Source organism: Dryas octopetala, chromosome 5, assembly GCF_963921425.1.
Source record: "Dryas octopetala chromosome 5, drDryOcto1.1, whole genome shotgun sequence".
Lineage (NCBI taxonomy): Eukaryota > Viridiplantae > Streptophyta > Magnoliopsida > Rosales > Rosaceae > Dryas > Dryas octopetala.
This window is the reverse complement of record NC_141370.1, coordinates 9,987,519-10,002,920: the sequence shown is the minus strand read 5'-3', so window position 1 is coordinate 10,002,920 and position 15,402 is coordinate 9,987,519. Positions and strand designations below refer to the sequence as shown.

General features: G+C 34.5%; 2 protein-coding genes across 2 annotated transcripts; both read left to right on the top strand.

Annotated features, from left to right (window-relative positions):
* Positions 1 to 6,070: 6,070 nt before the first annotated feature.
* LOC147284137 (transcription factor bHLH131-like protein) lies at positions 6,071 to 6,933 on the top strand. Its single transcript, XM_086245656.1, has 2 exons — positions 6,071 to 6,298; positions 6,511 to 6,933. The coding sequence occupies exons 1-2, from the start codon at positions 6,071 to 6,073 to the stop codon at positions 6,931 to 6,933; spliced, it is 651 nt and encodes a 216-aa protein (XP_086101782.1).
* Positions 6,934 to 12,804: 5,871 nt separating this feature from the next.
* On the top strand, positions 12,805 to 13,302 carry LOC147284136 (uncharacterized). The gene has a single exon (XM_086245426.1). The coding sequence runs from the start codon at positions 12,805 to 12,807 to the stop codon at positions 13,300 to 13,302; it is 498 nt and encodes a 165-aa protein (XP_086101552.1).
* The last annotated feature ends 2,100 nt before the right edge of the window (positions 13,303 to 15,402 follow it).

Genomic DNA, 15,402 nt, shown 5'->3' with positions numbered 1-15,402 from the left:
CATGACATCACATGCAAAAGAAAGACAGAGAGAGAAAGGGGAGAGTGAGAAAGATAAGAAAGAGAGAAATGACAAGTCTTTCTCTATGTCTCTCTCTTGCATGTGATGCCACATCCGTCTCCTATAACGGGGATAGGCAAGTTGTTCTCGCCATAAAGAGCCAAGCATAGACAGCTGCATGTGCACTATATATATATAGACTGTTTTAGTATTGTAATTTAGTTATTGATGAAAAACCTGATTGTTTGCAAATTATAATAATCTTAATATGCTCTAGACAATCAATTATGATCTCTTGATCATTATTCACCATGAAAATTTATGGTCATCAACCATTAAATCAAAATTATTATTACCCAAAGAAATCATCCTAAGGACCCAAATTGTTTCCACCATTTTAAGAATGCATACTATCATTTGCTCGGACACAAGTAGGGGTGGGCACGGTCCAGTACAGTCCAGTGCTCACCCCAAACTGTAAATTGGACTGTATAATTAATCCAGTCCAGTCCAGTACTATAGAACTGATTTTTTGGCTTAGAACTGGACCGAACTGAACTGGAACAGTTCCAGTTCAGTCCAGTTTACTGTTTCAGACTGGGCTCACTATTTGGGCCAAAAAAATTTTAAAACATGTTTTTTTTTAACATAGCCTTTGATGGCTGGCCTCCTGCTTGTAAAATATCCAGCCTTTGATGGCTGGCCTCCTGCTTGTAAACTTACTAAATCATTATAGATCAACAAATCATTACTGCTTGTTAAACTAACTTACTATAACTAACTTACTAATTTATCCAACTATCCAACTATCTAACTTACTAATTTATCCAAGTGCTGCAAGTGCAAGTAATTAAAAATTAAAAACCAACCAAAGCTAAAAAAATACAAACCAAATACAAATTACAAACCAACCTAGACTGTAATTCAGTTATTCCAGAGATTGGTGGTGTTTTTCAATAATTTAGGCTTTTTCCACAAACATGCAAATTGAGCAAAATATAGTATACTATAAGACAAGTCTGGATCCTCAGGTATTCACAATACATAGCTTACAAGGCACTACTAATAAATAGCAAACAAACCTTCACGAAAGCAAAAAAATTCTCTTCAATGCGAACAACAACTGCCATTCGTTTCAAGTAGGAAGCAAAGTGGTGTCTCTGAACAATCAGCACAGCATGACCAGAACCCCTGGATTTGTAGATTTGGTGAGAAGCACAATAAACACAACATAGAAAGCACTATAACTCATATGAAAGATAGATGAAAGCTCAGCAATTTCTTCCTCAGAAAAGAAGAATGACTAGTGAAAATAATTGAACATTAGAAACAGAATTGTAAGGAAGATGTAAACGTGTCAGTGCATTTATCTGGATGCTGATGGTGATGGTGAAGGTGAAGAGGCAGAGGCAGTGGAGGAGAGGTTACTAGAGGTGCCATGTGATTGGGGGTCCATCTCTCCTAACAATTTAACATACATATTCACAATCAAAATTATCAAACCCAACAAAATTATCAGTAAATCAGTAAGTTTCCCAGCAAGTTTCAACTTTCCCAACAAATTTCAATTTTCCCAACAAATTTCAATTTTCCCAAACAACAAGTAAATCACAATTATCAAACCCAAAATCAAGTAAATCAGTAAATTACAATGATCAAATCCAAAATCTAGTAAATCAGAAAATCAAACCTGAAATCCCCAAATCAAACCCTAAACCTAACCCAAAGTCAAACCCTAAATCTAACCCAAAATGTAACCCGAGATACTAGATATGAGAGATGAGAAATGAGTGATGAGAGAACTTACCCACGGGGCGACGGCGACGGACTGGTCGCGACGGACTGGTCGCGAGAGGAAGATCGCCACGGCCTGATCGCGAGAGGAAGATCTCCACGGCGACGGCGACGGCGAAGGGAAGAGAAGACCGCAACGGCGTGACTGCGTGAGGAAGACCGCGACGGCGAGAGGAAGATCGCGACTGCGGTCTGCGTGATTGCGGGCTGCGGCGTGAGGTCTGCGGGCTGCGGGCTGCGGCGTGAGGTTTGCGGGCTGCGGGCTGCTGTCTGAAGTCTGAGTCGCCGAGTCGGCGTGAGGGCTGAGGGTGCGGGCTCGGGCTGCGGCGTGAGGGCTGAGGGTTTCAGATTTGAGACTTGTTGAAACTTTGACTCATTGACTGTTTGTTTCAGACTTGTTTAATGTTTAGTATTTTAGTAATACTGAATAAGTGAATAGTGATTAGTGTTTAATGTTTGTCTGTATTTTGTTTGTTTAGTATTTTGTTTGTTTAATGTTTGTGTGTTTAGTGTTTACTTGTTTAATGTTTGTCTGTATGAGTTTTGTAATTAAATTAGGGTTTTAATTTTTAAAACACTTAAGTCACTTAAACACTTGTAATTAAATTGGGGTTTTAATTTTCATTGGGGTTTCAATTGTGGTTATATAGTTATACTTATATAGTTAATTAGTTATATATGTTATATATGTATAGAGTAATTAATATAATTTAGGGTATATGATTATAGTTGACTATGAGTCTAATTGGGGTTTCATTGAGGTTTCAAATTTTCAATTGGGTTTATATACTTATATAATTATATATGTTATATACTTAATATACTTATTACTTATATATAATATATGTATAGAGTAATTAACTAATTAATATAGTTTAGGGTATATAGTTATAATTTTATTAAGGTATAGGGTTATAGTTGACTATGAGTCTAATTGGGGTTTCAATTGGGGTTTCATTGGGGTTTCAAATTTTCAATTGGGTTTATATACTTATATAATTATATATGTTATATACTTATATACTTATTACTTATATATAATATATGTATAGAGTAATTAACTAATTAATATAGTTTAGGGTATATAGTTATAATTTTATTAAGGTATAGGGTTATAGTTGACTATGAGTCTAATTGGGGTTTCAATTGGGTTTATATACTTATATACTTATTACTTATATATAATATATGTATAGAGTAATTAACTAATTAATATAGTTTAGGGTATATGGTTATAATTGTATTAGAGTATAGGGTTATAGTTGATTATGAGTCTAATTGGGGTTTCAATTGGGTATATATACTTATATGTTATATACTTATATACTTATATACTTATTAGATTATAGGATTTCTTTTAAACTTTAAACCCTAAACCCTAATACATAATTTCCTCTATTAGAAGTTTATAACTAATTAACTATATACTATAAGTCTATATCCTATAACTATAATAATTTTAGTATATACTATATAGGGTTTAGTATATAGATTATAGAGTATAAAAAATATATTAATTTTATTATAAAAGGTATAACTAAAATTATATACTAAAACATTATTATATATATAGAATAATATGTCATATGGTTATATAAAATATATTTTAGGGTCTAAAATATAGCTAGGTTAATATTAATTTTATTATCTAAAATGTGTAAAATGTGTGTAAAAATGTATGTAAAAATGTGTGTAAAAATGTATATAAAAATGTTTATAAAGTGTATAAAAATTGTATAAAAATTGTATAAAAATTAAATATATATAAAAATTAAAAATACATATTAATTAAACGGTCCAGTCCAGTCCAGTCCAGTTCTGGGAAGTGGAAAACCGGACCGGAACTGGATTGGACCGGTCCAGTCCAGTTTTGACCCGGTGTTGACCAGTTTTGGTCAAAACGGTTTTTTACGGTTTTTTTCCCCCCGGTTCGGTACGGTGCACCCGGTTTCCGGTTTAAACGCCCACCCCTAGACACAAGACAGATTGTGCTCGCCATTCTGTCTCACCCTAAATGGCCGGAATGGCTCTCTTAGTTACGCTGTGGCCCAACTTGAGTCCCTACATCCGCTCTTTCGGTTAATTGGCTTTACCAACAAAAAATTAGGGTCGTCCCCTTCATTCTCGTGCTTTTCAACTTTATAATTGGGAATCAACCCCCTTTATATGCTCCTCTTTCTTTCTATGCGCATTGCTTTATAGCGTGCATTTGTGCGCTATTGAGTAACATTCCTATAAGCTAGTAATCAAACTACCTCCCGAAGGTCCATCTTTAAGTAGCTTATTTGTACCCAACTACATGATGGAACTCCCCCCTTTAACCTTTAAGAGATAGGCAATCGTCACTCTCTAGCTCCATCCTTGCTTAGGAAAAAGATGTTTGGCCTATCTCGAAGATGGATCTGAGTAGACGCTTTCCCTTTTTCCGCATGCTTGTTTGAAGAACTGTAGAGGCTATATGAAGAAGACAACTTGATTTGGGGGAGGTACCCATCATAACGTATACTTCTTAATTTTTAGATGGTTTTTTTTAAATGAGGTGGTATGCCTAGAGTAAGAGGCTAGCAGATCGATCCTAGCAAGGAAGAATCCAAGTAGAGGATCCACTTCCGGTTTTGTTTGTACATGTCCAATGGGTACCAAATTGGAGGTTTCCAAGCAAAAAACAAACTCTAATGGCGAAAATCCAGAGGTGACAAAATGGTAAAGTACCAAATATGGTACAACAAATCAAAATGGCCTAGGGTATCATTTGAGTTTTCTCGGGGCATATTCATTGCTCTTCCACTCATCAATGCCTTCATATCGAGTTAGACTAAAGTTTTTAGCTCATTAGACATGACACCACACTGGCCAAACACGACACAAGCATGAGTACGAAATAGGTTCGAGCTAGGCACAACCTATTATCATTATTATTTTTTTCTTTTTAAGGAAATTTTCTACCAAAAAATTAATATTTAATTATAAGTAAGAAAAAATTATATAAAATAAATTTTAACCTAAAAAAAAAAAAAACCAACTAGCTTTTAATTTAGTAGTATTTCTCTCCCCACTGTTAAGGAGAGATCCCAAGTTGGATTCCCCCTTCCCATGATAAAAAATAAGGGCTCGTGGACTTAGCCTGTTTAAGGCATGGCACAAACATGCACAACACGAGCACAAATGAGTTGCAGACCATTGGATGGCTTGGCCTAGCTAGGTCTTAGATATGCGAGCCTACATGAGCATTATAAGATTATTAAATAAGCTAACACGAGCACAACATGAAGCACAAATGGAGCTAACTTAAATGGGCTAGGCTAGAACGACACGGGCCTCTCGACACCTCTAAAATATAAATATATATATATATATATGAGGCCTATTCCATTGAGGTATATCTCATCTTAAACATAATAAAGTATGACTTGTGGGACCCACTCCACATTGTAATTTGATGATTGAAGCCGTTTATTTTCTAAGTTATACAAGGATCATCCTTGCAAAAAATTTAACAAATTGAAAATCGTTTAACCATTTGATTAAAGGTCATCATTTCAAGTGTTTAAGGAATGACATTATGACAATATTCATCTATTTATTCTATCACAATTAGATGTCTTAGTGATTTCTGATTTACCTAATTTTTTGTAAGGATGATTCACGTATAGAGACTTAGAAATTAAACAGCTTCGATTATCAAATTACAATGTGGAGTGTGTTTCACAAGTCATACCTCATTATATTTAAGATGAGGTATACTCAACGGAAGGGGATATATAGTAAACCCATATTTAGATTGCAAGATCAGCAGATCAGCAGAGAATCGTATCCTATTCCTAAGTAATTACCCTGAATAGTAAATGTCATTCATTAGGTTGGATGTGCCACATTTAGATGCAAATATATTTTCATCATAGCATTAATTTGCTTCAATTAATGGGCAATATTATACAGTTTTCAGATACAGTTAATCTCATATTTGAAAGCTCTCATTACAGAACATTTCCTATATAAAAGACAAATTTGTCTTTCCCTCCATTGCTTTTATGCTATTCTTTCATGGTTTTCTACAAATAAAAGGTAGCATATATCCCTATTGTACCCAAAAGAAAAAAGGTAGCATCCCTCTTTGTGTGCAAATCTCTGTATGAGCCTTTTTTTTTTTTTTTCCAATTTATTCTGTTCTATTTACTTTCTGTTTAAGATTGGATTTTGTAACGTTTTTCAAATTACATCATCTTCTGGTGGTACAATGTTTTAGGCAGGTAATTGTGGCTAGCCAGAGCAAGATATGCAGCCCATCCAAAGTTATTATCGGAAGCAAATTGGCTTTCCCCAAGGCCAAGGAGTAAACCCAATTATGAACACCATCTACTGCAAAAACTTGTTTAAGCCAAAATCAAAGGCAGAATCCAAACTACTTGCCGCCAAGAAACACAGTGACTCAGAGAAAAGACGAAGGATGCGAATCAATGGTCAATATGCCACTCTTCGTACCATCCTCCCAAACTTAATCAAAGTAATTTTACTTAACATGCAGTTGAACACATAAATTATAGGTTCACTTCCCACAAAAGGGAAATTTTTCCTGCCAGGCCAGATTGTGAATCAGACGTACTCTTAATTGATTAGGTGGAATCATATTTGAATTTATAATCTGACAACAGAACATGTAAGATATTTCGCAAGAGTGATTTCTCTTACGTACGTGAAATATTTTGTGAAATACAGATGGACAAGGCTTCTGTGCTTTCAGAGACAGTCCGTCGGGTAAGGGAGCTGAAGAAGGCAGTAGCAGAGGTTGAAGCAGCATGTCGTGGTGGTGAAAGAGACGAGTGCATTTTACCCGGTGGGGTTGACAAGTTGAGTTTGGAACAATGTGAAGGACAGAAACAAGGGCTTGTGAAGGCTACATTGAGCTGTGAGGATAGGCCGGGGCTAATATCGGACATGACAAGGGCACTCAAGTCTGTGAAAGGGAGGGTGTTGAGGGCTGAGATGGTGACAGTGGGTGGGAGGACTAAGAATGTGCTTTGGGTGCAAGGCTTGGGTGGTGGAAATGAAGGGTTTGGGATGCTAAAGAGGGCATTGAAGGTGGTCATTGGTAGGCCCATTGTGCCAGGGATTGGTACCAAGCTATGTCTTCCTCACTGATTTTTATTTCAGGAGAGGGCCTTTGTAAGACTTAATTAGTTCTAAGCTAACCTAAATTAGGACAACATGTTGTGTTTCATACTTGACCAATAAAATTACATCTTTTATTTCCATATTCAGCAATCATGAGCGTAAATTATTTTGCTTGCACAATGCCATCTAATGTAAATTATGTAATGTCACTGAGTACATTATCAAGGCCATCTAATGCCCAAATTGATGATTAATTAATTATATCCTACGTGACACATAATGACATGCAGCTCAACTGCTCAGGCCATCAAATGGACTTTCTTAGCTATGTCCAAGTCTCCAACAACATAACCTTGATGTGGGACCCACGATATTTTTGGAGCTCTTTGGTTAGTTAATTTAATAGCCTATTGTCCTATAGATGAGTAGACGCTGGCGTGAGTTTGAGCCATTCTTTGAGTTTAGTTTGGTTTTGAATTTTGAACCAATTAAGTTAGGGAGGTGAGCTAACTTGTGCTTTTCCTGTTTTCCACCTTTCCTGCAACCACAACTCATCAAACTCGATCATGTACATGTTTCCAAAGTCCAAGCCCTCATAGTCTTCCCAAGTATTTTCTCTATAAAAACCCAATGGAGGCTGTCTGCTTCTTCAGAAAAGAAACAACATTTCAAGATCGAGATTTGCCAAAGCAGTACCTCCTTAAACTCAACCATGGCTTTTCTTAAGCTTTTCTTCACTCTGTCCTTGGTGGTGGTGTTGTCACTCTCAGGCACACATATGAGCCAAGCAGCTCGCCACCTTTTGGACACACCAGCAGCTGCTCCACCCCCAGCATTGACAGTGCCTACAATTCCATCTCTGCCAAAGTCCACATTGCCTCCATTGCCCTCACTACCAACACTGCCCAAGGCCACGTTGCCGCCGCTGCCCTCTATTCCCTTGCCTACACTTCCAAATTCCCCAACTCAGCCAAAGCCCACATTGCCACAATTGCCTCCACTCCCAACCACACAAACTCTGCCACCATTAATCCCATCTTTGCCAAAATCAGCATTGCCCACAACTCTACCTCCATTGCCAGCCAACCCACTCCCCACATTGCCAACAACAATACCTTCAATTCCCACTACTATTCCATCAACAATCCCAACCATTCCATCCCTCTCCCCATCCCCATCAAATTGATGGAACGTACGTACTACTTGAGATGTGTTGATCACTGTCATGTCATGAATTTGCTTACTACAACCATCTAATTTCTAGCTTGGATGTGCTGGATGGCTCGTATGTTTGATGGTGCATGGCTTATTATATTTAGTCTATGTATACTTGTGTGATTGCGTCTTAGAGAGCTTGTGAGGATATTATTTTCATGATTCGATCTGTTATGTTTAGGGTTTCACATATGTACTCGATATCTATTGTAGCAGTTTGTTATTGTATTCTTGTTATTGGTATATTATGAATTGATAAATTTTTTTTTTATAGCAATATATTAAATAGAAAATTATGATTAAATACCAAATGTCAATATTTTTTAATAAAGCAGTAAGACACTAATTTTTTTTAGTTTAGGTACTAACCTAGAGTAAAACATTTTGGATTAGGTCACAAATCAGTTTGTTATACAGTTGTGACTGTTGAACAGTTACAGTTGTAATTGTCGAACAGTCACAGTTGTGACTATTTAAAATTTATAAAAAATCTAAATTTTTAAGGGTTTCATACTTTTGATTTAAGTTTGGGAGATGAAATCCTATAATCCAAAGACTAAATATTAAAGTTTAAGCCTTGCAAATATTAAAAAAACAACAAATCAAATAGGTACCTAAACTGAAATTTAGTACCTAAAGTGAAATGACATAAATATTTTAGTAGTTAAAATGAAAAAACATTATAATTTAATACTTAAAGTTAATGTACCTTATATTAAAAGCCCTTGAGTTGTTCAACAACAAATAGGGATATTAATGCCCTATAATTAGCATGGTACGTAATATCCAAACAATATAGTATCTGTCTATCTGACAAATATTAATGCTGCACACAAACATCATGCAGTTCCATGAGCCAGGATTAGGAACAAATTAACTGTTGGCAAATTGATAAACACGCTGTGGTGTGCTAATAAGTAATAACTCTGCCTCATTGTCTTATCTGATGTTAACGTGTATCTACTGCTCTATAGCTATATTGTTTTGGTTAACTTAGAATTGTATAGCCTTTTGTTGAGCGAAAAATCATCATGACACGTGGCAATTTTCTATTTGCAATAAAGGAAACCCAGTCCTATAAAATAAATTCACAATTAATTAGAAGTTTAAAATAAATAATTAAGAATGATCATTATTTTTTATATTTATTATAGAAATAATAACGGAAATTAATTGGACGATTTAATGAGGAGAAAAACATGGGAGATAACTCCTCACATTATCACCAAAGTCAACAGGTCAATACATTTATGGGAGAAAATATCATGATTTCCACTATTAATTTCACGATTTCTGAAAGGTAAGAGTAACAGACAAAATCCGAAAATTAATGGGAAAATTCTCTATAAAACCCATGGAAATCGTCGATAACAGGTATGTGAAAAATTCATTATTTACCAATTTGAGAATTTCCTTTCTCTGACTATAGCATCGGAGAATTTTTTTCAGGAAATTCCCCCCTCCCCTTAGTGAGGAATTAAAGCTTCAACAAGACAACAAGGAAAATTCAATCACTCAATCAGTTCCACATCAGATGCTGATCATGCAATAATCTTTATTATTGTTGACCTAATTTCTCTTTGAGAAATTTCGGATTCAACACCTTCTTATCTTCTAGAGTCCTTGTAACAATAGAATAGAACAACTACACTCTGTATATATATTCAACGACTACAGTGAATAAAATTAATCTATTCAATTTTGAGGGACACCTTGTGTTTTAAAAATGATTAATTAAAAATACTGAAATATAATGTCGAACTTTGTTATATATATTGTGACTGTTTGTTGAAAGGGTTCCAATATAAAGGCCAAAGCCAAACCAAAGACTTTGTTATAATCTTGTTTTCGTTTTTTATGAATGGATGAAATTAAGCCCCAATACATCATTAAGATGGTTTATTTCAGAATGTTTCTCTTAACACTCAATACCAAAATGTGAAGGAGCCCAAATATTTGAGGCGATCTACTAGATGGTGGTCTGCCAAGATTGTCTGGTTTCGTTTACTATTTCTTTGCTTCCTTCTAAAATTGTAAATTAGCTTTATAGTTAGTATATTATCGTATTCCAACAAAATCCAAAAACTCAAGATAAAGAAAAAACCCCAAAACAAATTAATAACCACAAACAAGATGGTTTGTGTCTGGTATTTTGATTTCTATTTTTCTAGAGATTATTGAAGAAAGTACATTGGATATATGAAATGCAAAATAGAGTTTCCACTTTTATAAAATCTCGAGTTTGAATTTGGTGGGCATACATGTGGAAGAGAATTTCATAAAACAGCAAGTTTGAGCAGTTGCTAGGGAATGAAATCCACCGAAATCTTTGGAGGAGGCATGGAAAAATGGAGTTTAGTATGTATACCTCACACCTCAAAGTCTACAAAATTCCACTATTTAATAAAATCCTTGAAAGTCAATGACGTTTTGCATGCTACTAGAATTTTGTAAACTTGTTAAAAGTCTTGACTGAATATTACAAGATTTTCATAAACTTTTAAAAATTTTAATTGAATACTACGAGAAATTATTATGTATAACCGATACACTGCCACGTGATATAGCCAACCTATGTGTTATAATATGAGTGGCTGTTATTAATATTATACCTTACAAATATAAACATGTTGTTCAACAATACCCTTACACATTGGATTGGTTACACTATGTGGCGGTATATCGGTTATACCCAATAATTTTTCTAATTGTACATAACTTTTATAGACTTTTAATTAAAAGTCTAGATTGAATACTCATAGACTTTCTAATTCCACGAAAGTCTTTTACATTCTATATTGAATACACCCCATTAGTTCATTATAACCTAGTGTTAATTTTCAAGGTCATCTGATGCCCAAAATGATGATTATATCCTACACATGCTCAAGCCATAAAATGAACTTTCTTCTCTCTGTCCAAGTGTCCAACCACAAAGCCTTGATGTGGGTCCCATGATATCCTTGGATAATTACCATATATGACAACCTAGGTAATTAATTCCCTTTAAGTGTATTGTATTACTTTTTTTTTGGTGAAGAGTAGTGTATACAATTTATGATTTCATTAGGACCATATATTGAAGTTACCATATATTGAAGTTATTTTGATCATTATGACCATATATTTTGCGATTTCATTGTAATTTATTGTAATTAATTTTTAATTTAACTTTAAATATATTCTTAACTCTATAAAATGCATTTATTAGGGAGTTTCATTGCAATTTAATTATGCTTTAATATCCATATATATAGGTTATTTTAGCTATCTACTTCTTATTTCTGACTATATATACTGCAGACTATTGCAACAATTTCAACAAAAGAAGTGGAGAAGTGAATTAATTCTCAGGAAAAAAGATGACTAAGGTTACATTCGCATCTTTTGTCCTTATGTTGATGCTTTTATTCAGTGCAGGTACGTTTGTTTCAATGATCTTGAATCATATTATCGTTGTCTAAGCCTTTTCAATTTTCTATAGTCTAACATATTCCATGTGCATGCAAACTATTAGGGTTGTTCCAGTAGTAGAATACCCATGCATCTACGCTTCTTCTTTCTATGGGTCAAGTTTTTATTGATTTTTATTTATTTCATATGTTCATGTGACTTAATGGTTTTTTTAACTTTTCCACTATAAGAATCTATTATTTGAAGTTCCTACGTACGGTCTAACATTCATGTGCATCCACGCATTTAGCTAGGCTTTGTTTAAGTACTAGCAAACCCATACACTTTCTTTCTTTTGTCAGTGTTATTATGATTTTTATTATGTAATTAAGTCCATTTGCACTGTTTTTTGTCCAAAGAATATATCTCGTAATGTTATGAGTGTGATTATACGATAATGACCATTAATTTTGAAAAACTAATACTTAATTTGTTTTCAATTCCAGTTTGCAAAATGGCGATTGCTCAAGAAATTGATTCTAGGTGTTGTAATAATCATCGGGAACTTGGAAATTGTGTGCCTGGTGTGGATGACGACCCGGACAAGAATGGTAAATGTTGGGAATATTGCATAGTTGAATGTGAAAAAGGAGGATTCTGCAAGAAAGTAGGCAATGCTCATCAATGTCATTGCTATTGTTGATCTTTGTATTGACTATATTCCATAATAATAATAAATAATAAATATAAATAAGTATGACTGTATGAGTCATGATTTTTATTTTAAATTGGCTTTCATAATTTTTGGCAAGAGTGAGTTGAGAATTTCTTGATGAACAAGAATATTAATTTATTTGTTTTTAGTGCAACAACGGGCTAAAGATTCACACAACAAAAAAAAATTAAAACACTAGCTAAAGTGAGTTTTGGGCCTCTTGGCCCAAGTAAACATGAAATAAAATCCAATAAATCTAATTATATAGAGAGCAGTTTGCTCACCCTGAGTCAAAAGGGTGAGCAAAACTGCTCTCTTTTGCGTAAGACTTGCCTTTAAGCCGTTCCTTTTTTGGTTTTGACTATGGAATCAATTAAGTTAGGGAGGTGAGCTAACTAGTTCTTTTTCGTACTTCCTGCTACTACAACCCATCAAACTCATGTAGATGCTTCCAAGTCCTCGTAGTCTTCCTACATATTTTCTCTATAAAATCCCAATTGAGAGTGTCTGGTTCTTCAGAAAAACAAACATCATTTCAAGAGAGATTTGCCAAAGCACCTCCCTTAAACTCAACCATGGCCTTTCCCAAGCTTTTCTTCATTCTGTCTTTGGTGGCGGTGTTGTCATTCTCAACCGCCCATATGAGCCTCGCAGCTCGCCACCTTCTGGACACACCAGCAGCTCCACCCACAGCATTGACAGTGCCTACAATTCCATCTCTGCCAAAGTCCACATTACCTCCATTGCCCTCACTACCAACACTGCCCAAGGCCACCTTGCCACCCCTGCCCTCAACCCCCTTGCCCACTCTTCCAACTGCCCCAATTCTTCCAAAACCCACATTGCCGCCATTGCCCTCTACCCAATTGCCTACACTACCAAAGACACCAACTCTGCCACCATTCCCAACCTCTCAAATCCCATCTTTCCCAAAATCAGGATTGCCCACAACACTACCTCCATTGCCAGCCAACCCACTCCCCACATTGCCAACAACAAGCCCTTCATTCCCCACTAATATTCCATCAACAATTCCAACCATTCCATTCCTCTCCCCACCCCCATCAAATTGATCGAACCACTTGAGATATATATATATATATATATATATATCACTCTCATGTCATGATTCTGCTTACTACAACTATCTAATTTCTTGGATGTACTGGATGCCTCTTATGTTTGATGGTGGCTTATTATATATAGTGTATGTATGGATGTTATCTTCATCATTCTGTTATTTTTTGGATTTCACATATGTCCTCAATATCTATTGTAGCCATTTGTTATTGTATTCCTGTTATTGTTGTATTATGAATTGAAACTTATTTTTCGATCACAAGACCATACGTCAGATGTATAAACTGAATACTTGAATAGAAGTGAACCAATACATAAAATTCTCATAATGAGTGTTGTCCAAGAAACAAATATCCCCTTTAGCCTGGTAATATCCAAACGATATAGTATCTGTCTATCTGACAAATATTGCTGCACACAAACATCATTCTTTTTAAGCCAACCATTCACTCACTATATATGAACAGAAATAACCAAGTACTAATTTTTCGATCACAAGACTGTTGGTGTTGAGTTTTCAAATTAACAACCAGACATGAAAAAAGGACATGTTGTTAACTCACAATACGCACACTCTCAATTACCGGAAGAAGTGAAGATTGTTATTTCTGAATTAATTTGACTTAACAAGAACTGAACACTATGGTCCTCCACTTAAGGATAAACAAAGAGATAAAAGATAAAATTAGGATAAAAACTGACAGAATTGAAATAAAAATTAACATTTTGACATGGTCCCATTATTCTAATGCATTTGATTTGTTATTTTCAACATACACATCAGCGAACTACTTGCAATTTATGAGGGGGCGGTGTGAAGGAAACTCAATGAGATATGTGAACCATGAGTAAGAAAAGTGCCACAACTCTAACAACTATATTGAGATCGAGACTGAAAAAGTGAGAAGATTGAGAAGCCCTATGTGCTATCAAATATTTTACCAATTGGATTTTTGAAGCATCTTAGATTGCACAATCAAATATTGTAAGCAATAAAATTTGGTCATTATCTAATGTTAGTTTCTCCCAATATCTTGCAAAATTTTGAAGCATTTATAGTTATATATGTAAAAATATCTCTAGTTATTTAATATGTGTTCAAAAGTTAGTACTTTAAGTTATTTTATTCTAATTTTCATCCTAAAGATGTGTTAACAGTACATTCCATTTTTATGGTCATATATATAAGTGTGACAACAATATGATATAGTTGATTCAAACTGCCCATTTTTTAATTTTCAATTTAAGGATCTTTCAAATTAAAAACGGTTGAAATTATAAAATCTCACATCAAAAATTCAAGCCTTGCACTATAATATATAGTATCATGGGCCTTCCCAATTAGTTTTAGGTTGTATACTCAAATTTTACCATGATATCAAAGTGTTGTAGGGTTTCTTACTATAACCTTGTATTCTCTCTGTCTTTTTTATTATTTTAATACAATGTTATTATTTTCTTTAAAAAAAAAAAAAAAGGTGGCCAATATATCAATTAGGCCCAATTTATTTGTCTCATATGCATGTTTCATGTCACTTAATATAATTGATTCCGTGTTGGACTCAAATTTTGCCGCATGTCGGTTATTAATACCTCAGAATAGTATTTCCACAAAATACTTAAATGATAATAATGATATGGTTAAACAATTTTCTATTTGCCTAATTTTTGGAGGGGTGATTATGAAAAAAAGAAATGTGCATATTATTGGACCGCACAGCAAAGGTGGGCCTCAACAATATGCTGTCCACTTTTCCCTTAAAAATTAAAATGTTGACATCCTCTTTACAGATTACAGAATGACTATTAATTAGCTAGGACACCAAAGTTATGGAAGTACTTGGCTTGAGGCAGTGACATAAGTCCTTAATTTACTCAAACCTTACAACAATTTTCCTGATTTCGTGTAATTTCTCTTGATCCAGTAAGGAAAGATGTCTCTTCTAAGTATCCATTCTTTATATGCAATACATTTAATAAATCAATGGACTAATTAATTGTCCTAAAGAAATGAAATATCAGAGCTGGTGAATAAATCAATGGACCAAGTACCAACTCCGAACAAAAAAAAAAAAAAAAATCAATGGACTAAA

Excerpts from the sequence above, each read along its gene's own strand:
- LOC147284136 (XM_086245426.1), top strand. The coding sequence starts at position 12,805 with ATGGCCTTTCCCAAGCTTTTCTTCATTCTGTCTTTGGTGGCGGTGTTG.
- LOC147284137 (XM_086245656.1), top strand. The coding sequence starts at position 6,071 with ATGCAGCCCATCCAAAGTTATTATCGGAAGCAAATTGGCTTTCCCCAA. Across the intron at positions 6,299-6,510 it reads TCCTCCCAAACTTAATCAAA|ATGGACAAGGCTTCTGTGCT; the intron begins GTAATTTTACTT and ends TGTGAAATACAG.